The 18221-nt window shown below is 41.1% G+C and overlaps 1 protein-coding gene across 1 annotated transcript; it reads right to left on the bottom strand.

Annotated features, from left to right (window-relative positions):
• Window positions 1–542: 542 nt before the first annotated feature.
• LOC140551286 (ras-like protein family member 10B) lies at window positions 543–17243 on the bottom strand. Its single transcript, XM_072674687.1, has 4 exons — window positions 16818–17243; window positions 13944–14330; window positions 8482–8606; window positions 543–2824 (listed from the first exon to the last, which is right to left on the bottom strand). Exons 2-4 carry the CDS (start codon window positions 14229–14231, stop codon window positions 2554–2556), a joined length of 684 nt encoding a protein of 227 aa, XP_072530788.1. The 5' UTR covers window positions 14232–14330; window positions 16818–17243; the 3' UTR covers window positions 543–2553.
• Window positions 17244–18221: the final 978 nt, after the last annotated feature.

Genomic DNA, 18221 nt, shown 5'->3' with positions numbered 1-18221 from the left:
CATATTGGTTGCCACTGTGTATCCCCAAATGAACAGGGGACACTTGACACCTGAATGTGATCACTTCTTAATGATGTGCATTTTCATTGTAGCAGTTTCTAAGTCACCTTGCACGTTTGCAGTCATTATAAATAACTCCTGGCATACGTCTGGAGCTATTTATAGCCTCCTCAAAACTGCAGTCTGTCACACTAGGGCAGCTGTGCCCCTATGCCTATGCTGTGTCTCTCTCCTCTTCCCCATACTTCTTTCAGTGTAGAAGACCTATTATGATCCATTACAGGGATAGAACTTGACTTTGATTATGGATTTCTTGAGAACCATGGTCAAAATTCTTCATTCCACAGTTAGAAAACATTATTTCGAGGTACTGTGTATTTTTACAGTTTCAAATGTTCATCCACTTGTCTTTTTCTTTAAATGGCAACCTTCGAAAATGAAAAGAATATCTATTGTGATCAATGTACCAGATATATTACCCCTTGCTAGGGAAGTGGAAGGTCTAACTGTTGGCTTGCACAATGAATAATCGTAACTGTCGCTTGATACTAGCAAGATGATTTATTATCAGTTTTAGTGCAAACAAGAACAGCCTGACGTTCAATCCTTCAAGTGCCTTAATTTGATTTATACAATATCAGATAAGCCTCTTTACAAATTAATCATTTGTTTCTTTAATCGGGATTTCAGATATTTCAGCCTTGTTGCTCTATCAGCCCAGCAGGGAGAATAAATAATTTATCAGTGGGATTTTCCAGACATGTATTAAGCAGAGTGCACAATAAATCATATTCTCAGTGGGTTCCTCCTCTAGTAGATGTAAGCTGAAGCTTAAGACTGGCTAATCAATATTGATCTGGAGACATTACCATGTATCACACATCATGTTATTCACTGTCAGCATTCAGCCATTTATGGAATGAGCCCATATTAAAAAAAAAAACAAACAAAACTCAAATACACATTACTCCTCCCTATGCAAACAAGAATTTTCTCCTAGTTTGTGTGACATAACTTGTAAAATTATATAATATCGAGTAGGGGGGCGAGATGTGAGGTTCTAGATGTAAATATTTGTGTGTGTAAAGATATTGTATTTGTTTGAATTATAAGAATTAAATGATTGCATTTTCATGCTGGACCACTTTTCTTGGCAATATTGTGCTGTTTAAGAATGAAAATGGGGTTAAGTCGAAATTGGGTTACGTTTTATAGGATTATAAAGTCATACCCCTCATTCGCTTATGTCCCGTTCAATGGTAATCTACATAAAATGATCCACTGACCTGTTTCCAGCTCTAATGTTTCATCATAGGGCAGCACATAGGGTAGCACATAATCATGCTTTGGCATACAACACAATACCAGAAAGTGTATCTGAACAAGCTAAACAGATAGGTCCTAATGTGGAAATATCCATTGAGCATACACATACGTTTATTTGTGCTCTTGTGTACTGCACCTGTGTGTGGTACATCCATAACAAGGGAGATGCATGTTTGCTCAATTGAACTGGAAGATCCATCAACATAAGCCCAGCAAAAGCAGGGATGAGCTTCCTAAAGTAGTCCCAGCATGAATGAAACTCATTATTTGCATTTTCAACAGCAACTGTAGTATTAAAGCTGATCTTATTTGAGGCTTCAGTCGTCTGCGAGGCGTGTCATTTGGGGTGTTTCCTAGGGAAGGGAAGCAGCATTTGAGGATTCCTCTTGGCATCAGAAAGCAGTCTGTGTGATGGGAGCAAGTGTCTTTCGATGAAACCTTCCAAGTCGAGGGGCTCCTTGGCAAGAACGTGATCATAGCTTGCACTATTACAGATAGCTACCAATCTAGGATTTCGTCAGCTACACATCTATGAAGCAGTAATTTGCACTTGTGGTGCATTTTGTCAGTTTTGGTTTGTGATTTAAGGTGAAATGCACCAAGATTACCCTTTGTTTTTATGTTTTTCCTGCTCAAGCACACCTGATTGAACTCATCATCAATCAGCAAACAGTTCTCACACCTAATCTCAGTAATGAAAGGCCTGAGAATTAGAGGCAGATGAGTTGGATCTGGACTGAACCAGAATTAGGCAGTTCTGTGTTTGTCTGTCAGTTGATTTTGATTTATAGTTTAGTTGAGCCGGCTTTTGTCCCTCGAGAAGGTCAGCTCTAAGGCTATACACAGTGGCGTTCCAGTGCTTGGTCCCCAAATATCCAATGCCCTATCTTTACCTCCTCATTGGGACAGAGGTAAGGGAAGCTATAAATTATTTTCATTGAACTGTCATGAACTGTAATAGCCTTTCAAAGTCATTTCACTTTCCTGGCTGACACGAAAACATTCAGGTTCATTTCAGGCTGGTTTTATTCCAGGGGGTGACCTTTTAAAGTTATACACTTTTATAAAACAATTAGTCCTAAAACAAGGGTAAAATCGGTTTTTAAAATTCACAAATCCTAACTAACAAAATGCACTGTTACTCGTAGGCTTAAGTTGCTGCAACACAGTTGTACAGTGGACGTAGTAGTGCATGCCATCTTCACCATGGTGCAGAACCTGCACCTCTCACATTAGAGTGCAGCGCTCTCTCCTGAGCGCCCGCTGGAAGCGAATGGTGGCGTGCACATGCTTGCAGCGGACACAGCCCACACTGCGGAGGGCTTCGCCGAACAGAAACAGGACATGCCAGTTGAACTTTGCTGAACATTCGACGTAGCCACACTTCCAGCTTTTGCGCACCAGGTCTGAGACGTTGTGGCGTGGAATTACCCGGCCTCGCTGAAGGTCACGCTTGTTGCCCACGATCAGGATCGGCGTCTCGGTCGCCCCCATCACCCTGGGACACACAAGAAACTTTTGGTCAACACAGATTTGGTCTGACAACTGGGAGAGTCAACTTCAGTAGGCAATAGTCCTTCATGCAGCTACATCTAGATTTACATGTAAAATCTCTCAGCAATACTCTCGTGTAATCTAATGCCATAGATCTAAAACACAAGCAACATCGTTATCAGGAAAATATAATCTATATTCTGAGACATATTCAGTATAGTGATACCATTTTTTTCATAATGCAGTTTTTCCATTATTTTGAAATAATGTATTTAAATTATAGTCTATTGTCTACTTAATTTTGAAGACCAATTACCCAATCCTTGTTCATGTGAACGTCCCAATTATTAGAAATGCCCCCAACACAAGGAAGGAGAAGATTAGCACACTAACAGACACCTGTGCTGACTAGGAGTCACGTGTGGAAGAAGTGTCATCAGCCTATCCCCGAGAGAGCAGGGCCAAGTGTGCTTCCGCAGACTTCGGCTGCAAATGTCAAGCAGCGTTACCCAGGATTCGAAGAAGCAATCCTCCCTTCACAGTGGCAGCACCTTAGTCCACTGGACCAGTCGGAGAGAGTTTTTTTAGTCTAATGATAAACCATCCTGCAACCCCCAAATTGATCTTGTGTAAAACCAAAAAGTGGGGTGGACATGTCCCTGCACCAGCTAGGACTGGTTCTCCTGCACTGATATAATATGCTGACAAGGGTTCTTCCTAGTTTCCCCCAATCAGAACTAACTCTTGTATGAACCTGAATGAGACAGTACTGTTGCTGTAGTAATAAAATATTCAAAAGGTAACTTTGTAGGCGGTTGAATTGTTTGCTTTGACATTTCTTCTGGTTCTACTGATTAACACAATGTAAGGGCAGCTGGGATTTGCAAATGATGAACTTGCATAAAAAGTGCAGAATTTGGCCAATTAGAGACCTGAAAAAAAGCTCAGTGCATTTAAAAACCTTCTGGCTAAAGGCTAAACTTGGCAAATAAAGAAGAAAATATATTCTCCAAAAACATGACACCTGAGTTGAACATTTTGAGCCCTAATAAGACAGGCTGGTGCTTTCTGAGGCTTGGCTGCACAGTGTTCTGGTTCCATGTACAGACTGGGTTAATGGAGCACTACAGCGTCAGGCTGTCAAAGAGAGAAAGCTGAACTCTTTCACACAGGATAGAACAGCTTTTGTGCCTTTTCTGATCTCTTTTAAAGAAGATGACCTGAACCACACATTTAAAAAAATAATTGGCTCTTTCACAAGACACAAAATACATTTTTTTGACAGTCCATAATAAATAGCCTCACAGACCTGTGGAGCTGTGATTTAAAAATGTCCAGGTTAAAATGTTAAGGGTTTCTCTGAGCAGAATATTCATCAGTTTTTTCAATGTGGCTGAGTAAAGACACTGATTAATATCATGACCTTCTCCTCCAGAGCTAATTTGTCGTAATCGGTAAGACTGAACTCTGAGAATATTCTGAACTCTGCACATTAAGGCAATTCATTCCAATTAGTTTCATTTAAAAAAAACCCACTGCACTAGGATTAGCTCTTAGGTTTGGGATTAGGCTTGTACTGACATGTTTCCTGCTCTATAACCGAGGCACTGTACCAGGTTTCCTGCACTAGTACTAGGACTATTGGACCACATTTTATAGTACAGTAACAAGTTTCCTGGACTCGGACTGGCTTATAGTAACAGGTTTCCTGGGCTAGGACTGGTTCATAGTACTTTACTTCCTGTACTAGGTTTGGCTCATAGTAGTGCATCTCCTGCTCTATGTCTGGCTTGTAGGACCATGTTATAAGTGCTAGGATTGGCGCACAGTACCTCATCTCCAGTGCTAGTCTCGTCTCATAGTACCACGCCTCAAATGCTAGGACTGACCCATAATGGCATGTCTCCTGCTTCAGAACAGGGCCACAGTACCTCACCTCCTTCACTCCGTAAATCCGCTCATAGTACCATGTCCTTTTGCTTACAGTACCTCGTTTCCAGCTCCAGCACTGGCATAGTACAGCTCATCCTGCTTCAAGATTGGCTCATGTAGTATTCCTTACTCTGTCCTATTATTGGTTAATAGTTCATATTGAGTATGTGTTAGAATTTGCTAGCGCAGGCTGCCCTTGGATAGCAGGCAGTTCACAGCAGGAACTACTGCACTACTTGCCAACCCTAGCCTAAGATGAGGGGCAAGTCACAACATGGGTGGGGGAAAAAAAAGCTTGTCAATGGTGTGACAGCAGCCGCCAGGTCGATCTCCACTCATCCATCACTTACTGTGACAGTTCAAGCCTCCGATCTCTAAGGACCTGCCACCTCTTATCACTGTCGCAACAATAATGACAGTTTACCACCACGAGACACAGACATATTCATCTTCTGTATTATTTTACACATTTACTTCCACTGGGACGGATCAATATTAGAGCGTAAGAATATTGACGCATGCTGGGTTTCAAGTTGTACTCCACAGATAATGGAAGTGAATTAGGTCAGAACATACAGCCTCTTGGCCTCATTTCCTTACTATAATGTGACCAAAAATGTAAGGCTGTATTCTGGAGGAGACGATGAGCTCACTGATTTGCTCACCTTTTAATTCACTCACTCCAGATTTGTATATTCACCCACTTGCTCACAGTCACTCCCACTCATTCATTCAACCATTCAAATGGAGATAGTTATATGATTCATTCTATTGTTGCCCTGGATCTAGTTACTGAGAACTGGATGCAGAAAAAAACAGGTTAAAAAAAAAAGGTTCCTAATGCCAGCTGGATTTACAAAGTGAATGGTAATTTCTATCCTGCTGAGACAGAAAGGGATGCTGGCAGGTACACATCCATGTAGTGTGGCGTACAAACAAGCTCGGTCTAAGTGAGATTTATAACAAAACAACAGCTTGGAACAAATGACGAACTGCGGATTTATGGCTGATTAATTAACCGTCATAATTTGTTACACAGACAGGAACTATCAGAGACAGGAGAGTGCTAGCCAGCTGTGGGCTGATTTCGCTAGCTCTTGGCGGCTCTGTTGTGTAAACCCGAAGTCATGCAGCTCCTGCGTGAGTGTGTTTGTGGGTGTGTGTGAGAGGCAGCGAGGTGTGTCAGCCCTGGCAGACTTAATTGCGTTGTGCTGAGATCGATAAAACATGACTTTGTGTCAGCAGAGCAGGCAGCCGTCACACCATGACGGCTGACGTCATAGCAACCGATCAATCAGAGGCTGAGTGACAGACTGGCAAGAAAATACACAATGATGCTGAGTGACAAATACATCCACTTACAGCAACACACACAAACTTCAGAAACTCTCTCATACACACATGTTTTGTATCTCCCTTGGACAAAAGTATTGGGACACCCATTCAACTCACCCCAAAAGCCAACACATGCCAAAAGTATTGGATGGAGCACCATCATTCCATAGAACACAGTTCCACTGCTCCACAGTGGTGCCTTTAGGCAGCTTACCAATCGATTCATGTTAACCTGTTCTAGAGAATCCTACTCAATTGGCAGTAATTCTTCACAAGGATGGGTGTAACTTAAGTAGCTGTATGCATTTTTTAGAAGGGGTGTCCACAAACATTTGGCTACAGAGTGTACTTAGAAACTCTCACTCTCTCACACTCGTTCCTCTAGTCACCGTGTGTGTGATTAGCCCTGCCTGGCCTCCAGCGCACGTCATTTGCACAAATTGCTACAACTCCTCCAGACACTAAGTGGGCTTTGTAGCTGCCAGCCCTGCACTGAGATTTATTGATTAAAACAAGCAAGGTCTGTAGACTGCGAGCAGCAGGCTTAGGTGACAACGGTGGCCGTGCACCTCGGCCCGTGTTAATGAGAACACACAACACCCACCACTTAGTGCTAACATGGGGAAAACAACTAATTAGGATACTAGAGCTAAGATGTGTCCTACTGCATCGTTTTCTCTTTAAGTGGAGCAGTGAAGCAGCATTCATATCCTGTAACCTGTAAACTGAAACTTGACCTCACATTGATGTAAACATTGGTTCACAGCATACCATTCACACCTCAGTCCCTAGAGTCTCTATATAGAAGCTAATATGTGAAAACAGCCTGTATTGAATCTCCCATGGTTATGATGTGATGTCACATCTCCACAACATTTACACTCACCCTCGCATTCAGGTTCAAGTAATAAAGAGTTTCGTTACTGCAGTCAGCCTGTAGCAGTGGTACAGGAAGGGAAGAAGATTTAAATGGGAAAGAATTAAATGTTGGGACAAATGTATCAGTACAGCTCATTAAAAGATCTAGATATCCAAAAGAAAAGCCAATGGAAAAAGCCAATTAGAGAAAATGTAATTTACATACAGTACTGTGCATAGGCTACCCAAACTATTAAACTAGACATTCCTTTAACGAAGACATTCCTTTTCGCCTTCCTTTTTTAACAAGCAAAATTGTTACATTTTGTCAGAGGGAACGCAACTGGCCGTGCTCTCTCCGGATAGGTAGATAGAGCTCACTCCCCCCTCACTTTATTAGAGCGATGTTAGCCGACACAGGTGTCTGTTAGCTGATGTGGTTGAGCCGGGGACCCCGCACTTTCCCCCAAGCGTGTTGGCTGCCCGACAATGCCGCATTAGTGGCAGTTCACAAAGAGACCGTGGCTAGCTTTCACATGTACCGGAGGAGACATGTGTTAAGTCCTAACCCTCCTAGTGTCGGGAGCATTGCTAGTTATATACAGGTGGGTTAATTTGCAGTACCAAATGGCGAGAAAAAAGGGACAAAGTCAATAAAGAAAAAAATTAAGTAATTACTTAAATAAGTACAAATTGTCAAAAATTGTTGACAGTACAGTTATTTATCAATACGTCAAGAACACAATTAGAAGAACACAGAGATGGTTTGTGTCTGACTTTGACTTTCAGTTCCATCAGCAGATCACCTGATTTACATTAATGAAGCACTGATGAGATAAAGTAGGTGTTAGATGAGAACCTCCAGGAGAGCTTTGGAAATGATTAAGCTTAAACACTTACGCACATTTGTTGTAATGCTTTTTTCTAATCAAATAAACACTTACTGTCCAGATAAGCAGCTACTCAAATACTGGAGACCACAGTACTGTATATCACTCTCAAGGTTACAGTAATAAACACAGCTTATGTAATTGTAATGAATAAAAAGAGGTTATAGAATGGTCATGCACAGATGAATGCGGTACTTGATGAGTGGACGTCAGGGGAAGAAAATACAAAGGATCAAAATGTGGAACATGGGCTATTAAGGGAGCTTTGTCTCAGATGGCTGGAGACGAGGCTTTTGAAGTGACCGAGGAGATGACGGCACATGACTTTGGCAATCTGGGGAGCAGAAACGGGGAGGCGTTTCTGTTGATGCATATCTGAATGGCGAGTAAACGCAGTGTGTCTGCGCTAGCCTGTGATTACAGCGGGGGTCGGCATTCATCGGTGGAATCGCGGCAGACATCAAAGGAGGGACGGAGAGGAGGAGAACAGAGAGAGAAGGGCTGTGAGAAAAGAGAGAGGGGGCACGAAACAATACATAGGGAAAGTAAGAAGAGAGGAGAAGAGAGAGAGAGAGACAGAGAGAGAGCGAGGGTAAATGTAAGAGGATGATGAAAGACAGGCCATGTTATTATGCACTGCACGTACCGGGTCTCCAAGATCTGCTGGCGCATGGTCTTGACGTACTCGAAGCTGTCGAAGCAGCAGATGTCATAAACCAGGATGTAGACGTGGGCGCTGCGGATGCCTCGACAGCAGACGTCCGACCACTCCTGAGCAACAGTGGAACATGTGGGATTAAGTGACAACAATGCAGTGCATCACATATGATCAATACATAAAAAATCATGTGTTTAATTCATCACGGTTTACCATTGGACATGGAGTGCTTGTCAAGCCAAAAATGGAAAAAGGAAAGACTCAGCAATCGTAGCACTTTTTTGGCATCAGTTCTCACCTACTAGTTATTACATAATATCACCTGTCCTGGGAGGGCCAATTTCCAGAAGGCTTCTTCTGAGACGTGAAGACAGCTAACCACATTGTTTCGAGATATTTTGATTTATGTATGTTGTTCATTTATTAAGATACAGCCTATATTTAAAAATTGCTTCTTGGAGATAAGTGTGCGGTACGCTGCTGTTACAATTGCAGAATGCCCATTCAGGACATGCCCATTCAGCGCCCTCCCATCTTCTGGAGTTTCTACTCATGAGACTTATCAAGTTCGTAGTCTGTATGCTTTGTATTGGTCTGTATTTTTAGCGTTACAAATAGCGGTCAAGTCTGTTTGAGATTACTTAACAATATGGCGCAGCTTTAGGGAAGTGTAATAATTTAAGCATACAGTTTAAAAACGTTAATCGATGGAGTATAAGTTTCCATTGCTTGTTAACTACTGTACATTAGCCATGTAACTCCTGTGCAACTATATGCCCTACATCAAACATGTTGTAGTTGACTGCCTACATTTAAGGTAAGGGGACATTTGTAGACCTATCTTTCTCCTTTTACTATTCCTTTAAACAAGAGCTATAGTTAACATTTCTGACATAAAAGTGTCACCACACAGCTGAAGCAGTCAAGCTTTAAAAGGCAAACCATATTAACTCATCCACTACCATTTCCATTCATATTCACCTCGCCTTTCTTTTCCAGAACCGGAGAGAGAATATAGTTATAATAGCCTCCTGAACAACAAAGGAATCTTTCTGTAATATTCAGCCAGTATTCATTTCTGAATTGCCTGCGAAACGTCAGTAATTGCCCCCGTGTCTGGCAGCGGCGTGCTGTGGAGAGGAGTGTGAGAGAGACGGATGCAGCAGACCATCTGAGGAGAATCATTCATATCACGCTGAGGTGAGAATGAATTTCAACCAGTTCATTATTGACTACCATTGATTTGATTCCGTTCTCTATTTTTAAACAGAGAGGATGGCACAGACTTGGCAGGTAATTCCTCGCTATCAAAGAATTGGCTCTGAGGGTGAAAAAGAAAATGTGCCTTCCAGCAACATAAAACACTTGTGGACTTATGTGCCTTGGTGAAGAACACCATCAAAAAGAACACACAAATTTCCTCTTACAAGGAATTCAAGATCACCAATTAGCATGCAAGATTTAGTTGCCTAAATCTTCACACACCCCAAATCACTCTAAAGTATTAAAGACATCTAATATTAATACGTTTCTGCATAACTGAGTCATTCAGAGTGGGTTTGGTGATGAAAATTTATTGTGGAGATCCCGTTGTAGGGAGAGAAACCAGGGATCTCCATGTCTACTCAAATATACTCAAATATAGCCATTTAATTAACTTTACAGAACCACCACTAAACCTAAGTGTGTATTCTGAGTTGAAAATGTTGATGATGGTAAAACAATGTGAAAAAATCTATTATAAGTATTTTTATCACAATGTCCTGCATATAGTATCTCTCTGCCATGAATAAAGTTTAAAAATAATAAAATGTTTTAGTCCAAAACTCAAAACTATCAGGGATCAGACAATATATTCTTAACCATTTCTCTGAGTGAGCTTTCAGAGGCAAAATACTGGTGGTTGGTGTAGTGCAGTGCAGGGGGATATGAGGTAATGGGCTGCATTACATGCAGTACAATGTCAAGGGGACCAGACCAATTGTATTAGAAAACCAGACACTGTGTCCCCTTCTTTTGAAAATAAGCATGTTCATAGATTGCCAATGCAGAATTACTTGTCATTAGCACATTTTGGCTTAAATGTGATGCTAGTGGAACAGTGGCTGACTGACAAATCACGGCGTCTCTGACTGATAAAAGACAAGTGGGCCACTGTCTAACACTGACTCCCAGCTCTACAGTTATCTCACGGTGCATTACCTGTGCTAGCTAACTTTTCTCGTGAACATCAGGTTATTTTCTAGTGACTGGAATTGAGTAAAGTCCACACAATGTGGAACACAAACTGTGAACAAGTGTATAAACCAAAGCAGTTCTCCCGCTGAATCTGAACTAGAGCTGGTTTCACCCTTCCCAAAATGAAGAATCTGATGGGTTCTGCCTCTGAGTGTGCTCTAAGAGGGCTTGGGCAAGACGCCTAACCCTACAACATGTGTTACATGATTTAAATGTAAGTCACGCTGGATATATGCATTAGCCAAATGTCATTCATGTAAATGATTTTGATCCTACCACCACTGCTGGGAACAGTTCAGAGTCTGTACAATTCTCTAGAATGGAGAATTTCAGTTGAAACCACTCTTAATGCCCATGTATTATTTTAACCACTTATTTGTAGCAGAAATTGTGTGAAATTGGTGGATTTACTTTGTAAGTAATCTCAAAAAAGCTTGCTAATATGCAGTGAAAATGTCACTTTGAATTTATAAAGTTCAAACGTAGCAAAAGTGGTTGCAATTTAATCAAATGTAGTACACAAACATAAGCTAAAGACATATTTTACAATATTTAAAAACAAGGGCAACAGGGATGCAGGACCATATTGGAATCATACTGATACTAGCAGACAATTGCTTTTAAAAAAATCCTATTTTAAAAAGTCCTACTTTCTAAATTTTAAAGGTTTATGTATTAGAATTGAGGGATATGTACATCACAAGCAAATTTCAGACACCAAACAGCTCTAGGCTCACTGAGTTTCATTTTTTGCTACTCTTCAAAGCTTGAGAAACTTTGAATTTAATGAAGAATTTATTTTAAGAGTGGTGGATATGTTATTGTTATTCGACAAGACGTATCAGATTGACGTATCAGTCAGTCAGTCAAGCGAGAGCGCTGCTCATTAACTCTGAAGGATGGAAGGACAGGCTGTTCCACCTCAGTGACGATGGCTGCTGAGCTTGCTCGTCATTCTCACTGTCAGATCTGTTTGTGTGTGTGTGTGTGTGTCTGTGTGTTTGCAGTACAAAGGCAGATAGAGGGCAGTACGACAGCGCTGGAGAACACAGTCTACCTCAAAAGGAATTGCTCCCAAAGGCACCTTTTTATGTTGATTTGAAACTAGTTTCGGCATTGTTGCTCTGGTTCAGGTAAGATTTGGGTGTAGCATGTCTTGTCCTTTATCAATCCAAAGAGAAAACCACAGTGAGCACAGCGCAGACTGTTCCACTCTTGCCTCTCCAGTAGCAGCTGTTTAACCTATTAAACTGCAGCTTTATTACTCAGTTATTGATCTTTGGAAGAGGAGTATAACCCCCCCCCCCCCCCCCCCAGCATTGAGCTGTGGAGCAGTGGAACTGAGTTCTCTGAATTTATGGTGCTCCATCCAGTACTTTAGGGATGAGTTGGAGAGCTGGGGACTAATGCTCTTGTTGCTGAATGCAATCAAATCTTCACAGCAATGCTCCAAAATCTAGTAGAAGGCCTTCCATGGACAATAGAGTAGATTACTTCAACAATAGCAGGATACACTATTTTTAATACATTTGATTTAGGAAAAAAACAATGAATGAGCAAGTGTCCTAATACTTTTGTATATATGTCCATATAGTGTATTTTATTATGATTTGAATTTGATGACTAGCTGTTATGTGTAGTCTTTATGGATGGAATCCATTTACACATTTGTCATTTACACTTGTTTTGTCATTTCTTGACATTGAAACAAACATACATTTTCAGTTGTCACTTTAAAGCCAGTAGTCTTTTGTGTTGTCCTTGTTTAAAGTTTTGCCAGTAGGCTGTGGTTATGAAACTGAATTGTAGCAACACAGATGTATGCAGATGACACAACTGCTAGCCTTTTAAAATTGAATGCAAATTTATGTAAAGCAGTGCTACGCCAACAAAAGTGTAAAAAGCAAAATCACAAGCATCATCAAGTGCTGGACATTTTGCTGTAGAGAGATAAAAAGAGCTAGCTCTGGACTGTGACTTTATGACTTACAGATAAGGACATTAAATGCCACCATTTATTATTATTTTCTATTCCTCTTGTTCTTTTTCATCTTATTATTAGCAAAAACATATATTATACCTTTACCACAAACACACCATATTTTGCCACCTGACAAAACAGTAACTAAACTGTTTATTAAACTAATAAAAAGAGACAGAAAATCGAATGTGCAATAAATGCATTTATATTATATTGCATACTAATACTAACAATACTGTTATTAATAATACTTATTATTGTTGTTCCTATCTGTCTAAATTCATGCTCCTAAACCAATAAAAAAGAATAAGAAGAAAGGAGAGAGAACGAATGGGTGTTTAACAAAATAAAGAGATGAATAAGAAAACAAGAGAAAGTATGTCATCTGCCTTGTACCAGGGCAGTCTGCTGCTTGCGTTTAACAGTAGTAGTGTCCAGCTGTTACACTGAAGATCTTTAAAGACAGGCCAGCTTAAAATGATACCTAATTGATAAAACTAATTACAGAGCCCTTTTTTGTCTGCAAAATTTAGTCCTACATTCTCCTAAAGCTCAGTTTGGTCAACAATACATATTTGTTTTATGAGTTGAGCTTCAAAATCATTTGTAAATACATTGCAGCTGAAATTGATTAAATATGTCCTATTATTTCCTAATATTTCCTGTTTATTCTGTGTTCCTCTCCCTTAATGTATTTACTATTTTTCTGTCTGTAAGTTTTAGACGTCCCAGATTGGAAGGCTTTTGACGGTGGAGTGCTGAGTGTTAGGTGGGACTAAAAATTAACTTATAAACTTATGATCCTCATACTTGATGAGCTGGCATTTAGACAGTTGTGCCACCCTAGAGCTGTAATACTACACTACATAAGAACACAGTTCTGAGTGAATTTACCTCTCTGTTTTTTCTTGAACATGTACATGATACGTGTTTGGTAAATGAGGTTTCACAGCTCTAGAATGGCGCAACATGGTCAGGTGAATGGAAAGAGGGGGAGGAACACGGACTAAAACTCTTACAAAATATTTAACCAATTTTAGCTGCAGCTCATTTACTAATATTTTTGAGGCTCAATATATATTGTTGACCAAACTGATATGCAAAACTAAAAAACGTGAGTTAGGAGTTAGCAATCACCTGCTAACTAACAGATACTGTGCAGAGTGTCAGTTTCACTATGAATGCTCTGCACTGTTCAAGACCCACACAGGCTTCATAATAAGGTTCCTACCTGCAGGGAGCTGCCAGGGAAGCTGCTAATGGCTGGGTAGTCTGTGATCTGCAGGTCGTGAACGTGGCCGTTGAGCACGGCGGCGGACAGGTGCACCCGGCGTGTGCGGCTGGACACGGCCGCCTCGCTGTAGTCATCGTGGAGGAAGCGCTGCACTATAGCCGTCTTGCCCACGCCCTGCGCCCCCAGCACCGCTATCCGAAACGGCGGGGGCATTCCGCTGCTTCCACCGCGCCCTCGGTGACCCCCTCCACCCTCCCTGCTCTCGCAAACCGCTGGCCAGTGCATTCAGAAGGGCACAAGGGCACCGCATAGTCCTGACCGTTGCACAGGGAGCTGAGCTGGGCACGGCTCAGCCCCATTCATAGGACAAGCACACCTGAGACCCTAAAGAACCAGAATCAGAGGAATGGACCATTTAAGCCATGGAATTGTGAGGAGTGCTGATTTTAATAATGTGTATAATATAAAATTCAAGCTTTGTGAAGTTAAAGCACAATTATGAAAAACTGGTATTTCTTGCTCCTGAGCTTCCCCTATAGCTGGGAAGTATATTTTGTACGTTAAGTTGTCCCTAAGGGACACGCTTTACACATGCATTTCTGGACAAGCTGAGAGATACCAGACTAGACTAGACTGAAAGTGAAAGAAGCATGTGGACTGACACTATAGAGTAATATTTCATGATTACACAGCATTACACAGTGCTCACAAAAATGTTCCCCTCCAAACAAATGAAGAGCTGCCTCGAAGGTGAAACACTGATCTGCCAATTCTGATCTTAACAGTTTCCACTTGTGCAGCCCAAAGGTAAATATGTATATATGAAAAATGACATTGAAAATTGGACTTGACTCAGGAATTGAATTGAACCTGAACATTGTTGTTAAGGTTGTTAAGTAGGGAATGCTCAGTGCTTTCCTTGTTTAACTACAGGACAAAGTGTAAGACTAAAATTGCTTAGATGCTGTGACTTACTCCAACAAAATAATACTAACTAAATATACTCTGAAACACACAGCATGAATATGCATGACTATGACACCTTGACATACTGAACTACAAACCACAGCTTCACATGTAATACACTGTAAATAATGCTAATCTATGCTGGCTGAACAAAGCAGGAAAAAAAAGAACACCCACTGAAATGGATATTTGGTGGCTCATGCGCCTCATCAAACTCCTGACTAACTGAGCAAATCCTTGGCTTACATTATTAGCTGATAAGAAGCCAATTAGTGTGAGAATTATCAGAAAGCAGTGGGAAGACTCAGCGCCTGCTTCCGCACACTGCTACCATACCACACTACTTGTTAAACTATCACACACACCTGTGCGCTATACAATCTATGATTCGGGCTAGCAGCACCTCCACTACAGTGTTGTAGTTGCTAGAACTTTTGCACCTGCTCTCTTCAACAGGGGCAGGAGGAATTAAATGGAACAAAGATATTAATAGAAGAGGCCACACTGCCCCATATAGGCATTTCTATATTAGCCATCTCTCACGCAGGTGCAGTGTGCTGTAGGTTAGGTGCTATCGAACCATTACACATAATGGTACCTCCTTTTCAGGCACTGTGGTGTGTTTGAAGATCAGAATGGGTTACACATCATCAAGATGTACAACTATATTCACAATATGTTTGTTATGATGGTCTATAAATGGCCTGAGAACCTCTTTTAATGATCAGTTCATATATTAATTTATTTAGAGAAGCTTTCAAAAAACGTAAAAAAAGTAGTTTCTGATTAGTGTCAGACTGACTGTAAATTCTGCAGATATTTTTTTTGTGAGATCTGCTGATGTTGTTCAGTGTAATGCTCACTCTACCGTTCAAGATTTATTACTAAAATGATTCTTTTTGGAAAAGCAGACCTGTGTGTCATATGAATGTATTTGTTATATTACACTACATTACTATATAGCAGTTTTGTAGACTCACATTTTACCTAATGCACACGCTGTGTGGGCAAATGAACACATATACACTTGCAATTAGCCAGTGTCACAAAATACATAACATTATTTGCTTGTTATTGGGACCAACTGGCATTTTCAGTGTTAAATGAATCTGTTGACGGTTTAAAATACATGAAATCAAATCAAATTAAAAGCTAACTGCAATACAAAGGAGCAAAACTTATATCGATCTTCATCAGTTTTATTAGTGCACTTCCAATTTTATCATATAAGACATCAGAAATCAAACTGAATATTGATTTCAAGATTTAATTCAAGCTAAAATACCTAACAAATATGGGCCCAGGTGTCTACAAGCATATACATGTAAAGTGTGATGCTCACTCTCCCAGTCAAGAAACACTTTTAGAAAACCCAACCCAGCGTAGTATTGTATGAATTATGGCTGGTTGTCGCCACTGTCATATATAAAAAAACATGTATCTCACATTTTTTGTAATTTTTCGCTTTGTACATTATTGGAATGAGTGACAGCTGTTCTTTACATTGTATCAAATTTTAATGATGAATGTTCCAATAGAAATGCTCCAAAATGACCCGAATAAAATATTTTTACATTGACTTCCACTGGACATCCAAGGCATAACATTGCATTGGACACATCAGAACTTGGTGAAATCATATATAAAATTAATATTCAAATATCTAATATCAGATTGAAACTTGACTTTAGAATCGAAAATCGTGCCTTACCCAAAACACACGTATCGTTTCACCCCCCAGCAGTAAAGTGTATCTCCACTCTTCGAGCCCCACCCTTGTGTCAACAGAGCATTAACACACTAGCGTGTTGGTGATTATTTCGCTGGTGTGTGTGTGTGTGTGTGGGCGCACCGCGCTACAATAAACGAGCTTCTGGTGAAGACACATAACTCTTGGCACTGTACCTTGATCGCAGGTAAGAAGCTCGACCGTGTGCGGTGAGTGGGCTGCCGCAAGCCCCGCGCAGTCGATGCGAAACGGACTTTTCACGACTTTTCTCCGGCTGCTCGCTCCTCGGTGCATGGGTATTCCAGGTGGGAGCAGCAGCAGCAGCAGCAGCAACAGCAGCTGTCCTGCAGGGACATCCTCCTCTGGTCCGTGGAGCAGCCCTCATACACAAGCCAGGTCTAAACGCCCGTCAGCTAGGCCAGCGCTGTACTGCAGGAGGGGGACAAAAACTGCGCAAACTGTGCGCAAAAGAACACGCACCTTTCGACACCTCGCTTTACTGCTGGACTCTCACAGACTGACTGTGGAAACAACGGAGGGCTTCAAGTACACCACTGAGAGCAGATGGAGGAATGGTGGTCAAAAAGGGCTCCCCCTCAATCCCTCCCTCCTCCTCCCTCCAGTGCCAAAACTGCGCTTATTGGCGATGTTCGATTCGTGAACGAGTCTTTCATTTGAACCGATTCCTCTTTTTTTGGAGCCTCCGCGATGTTGACGTTCGTGTTTAAGTTCTCATATCCTTTACAAAACACCCGAAGTAATAATATGAGGGAAATACAAGATCTCTGTAGTTCTGTGTACAAATATTAAGTCATTTTAAGTATTATTTAGGAACCACTATAGTTATAGGTATGTCTTATAGTAAAGTATATTTAAAACTCTTCGCATGTATAAATTGTCATAACATTAACGGTAATGACATTTTCATTCTCTAATAGAAAAATAAATAACATCCACTACGAACAACTCATTTACAGTTGCTATATTTTTCCTCAATTATTTATAATTATACTTGGTTATCCAAACCTTTGCGTACAGCTCTCTAAACAGACCAGTGTTTACAATATTTTCGTCTGTATAAAAGTCTAGAACTTTCTTCTGTTGATCTACAGTACTCGTGTAGTGTCCTGTAGTAAAACATGAGAATATGAGTCCTGTATGAACCCCTGTGGAACTACTCTTCTGCTTGCTGTTATATGAACCGACTCTCACGGTTTGCTCTCACGGTTCAGAATGGAGTTGACTTGAGAACTAAAGAATCGGTTCGGTTCCTTGGAACGGGGAATTCCAAAGAGTCGGTTCGCTAACTGATTCGAACGTGCTCCCCCCAGCTCTGAGAGGAGGGCGCCTGAAAAATGCGAACACCCAGCAGAGAAGGCATTAAGAAACCGGGGACTGACTGAGACATAAACACGGGGGCGCAGCACTCGGAGTAGGGGGATGAGGCTACACACCGTGCTGTATCGAAGCGATTCTAAAAGCCGGTTAATGGATGCTCATTTCGGACAAGTTTCATCTGCATTTGCCTCTCATTTTACTCCTAAACATGTGCACGACTCTGCGGCTGTTTCTTAGCAACA

Source organism: Salminus brasiliensis, chromosome 1, assembly GCF_030463535.1.
Source record: "Salminus brasiliensis chromosome 1, fSalBra1.hap2, whole genome shotgun sequence".
Lineage (NCBI taxonomy): Eukaryota > Metazoa > Chordata > Actinopteri > Characiformes > Bryconidae > Salminus > Salminus brasiliensis.
The sequence above is the reverse complement of the archived record's forward strand: the minus strand, read 5'-3'. Positions and strand labels throughout refer to the sequence as shown.

Coding starts and splice junctions, on each gene's coding strand:
- LOC140551286 (XM_072674687.1), bottom strand. CDS start 14,231: ATGCACTGGCCAGCGGTTTGCGAGAGCAGGGAGGGTGGAGGGGGTCAC. Junction 8,607..13,943: donor TCCCTGGCAGCTCCCTGCAG/GTAGGAACCTTA, acceptor ACTGTTGCTCAG/GAGTGGTCGGACGTCTGCTG. Junction 2,825..8,481: donor CAGCAGATCTTGGAGACCCG/GTACGTGCAGTG, acceptor TGTGTGTCCCAG/GGTGATGGGGGCGACCGAGA.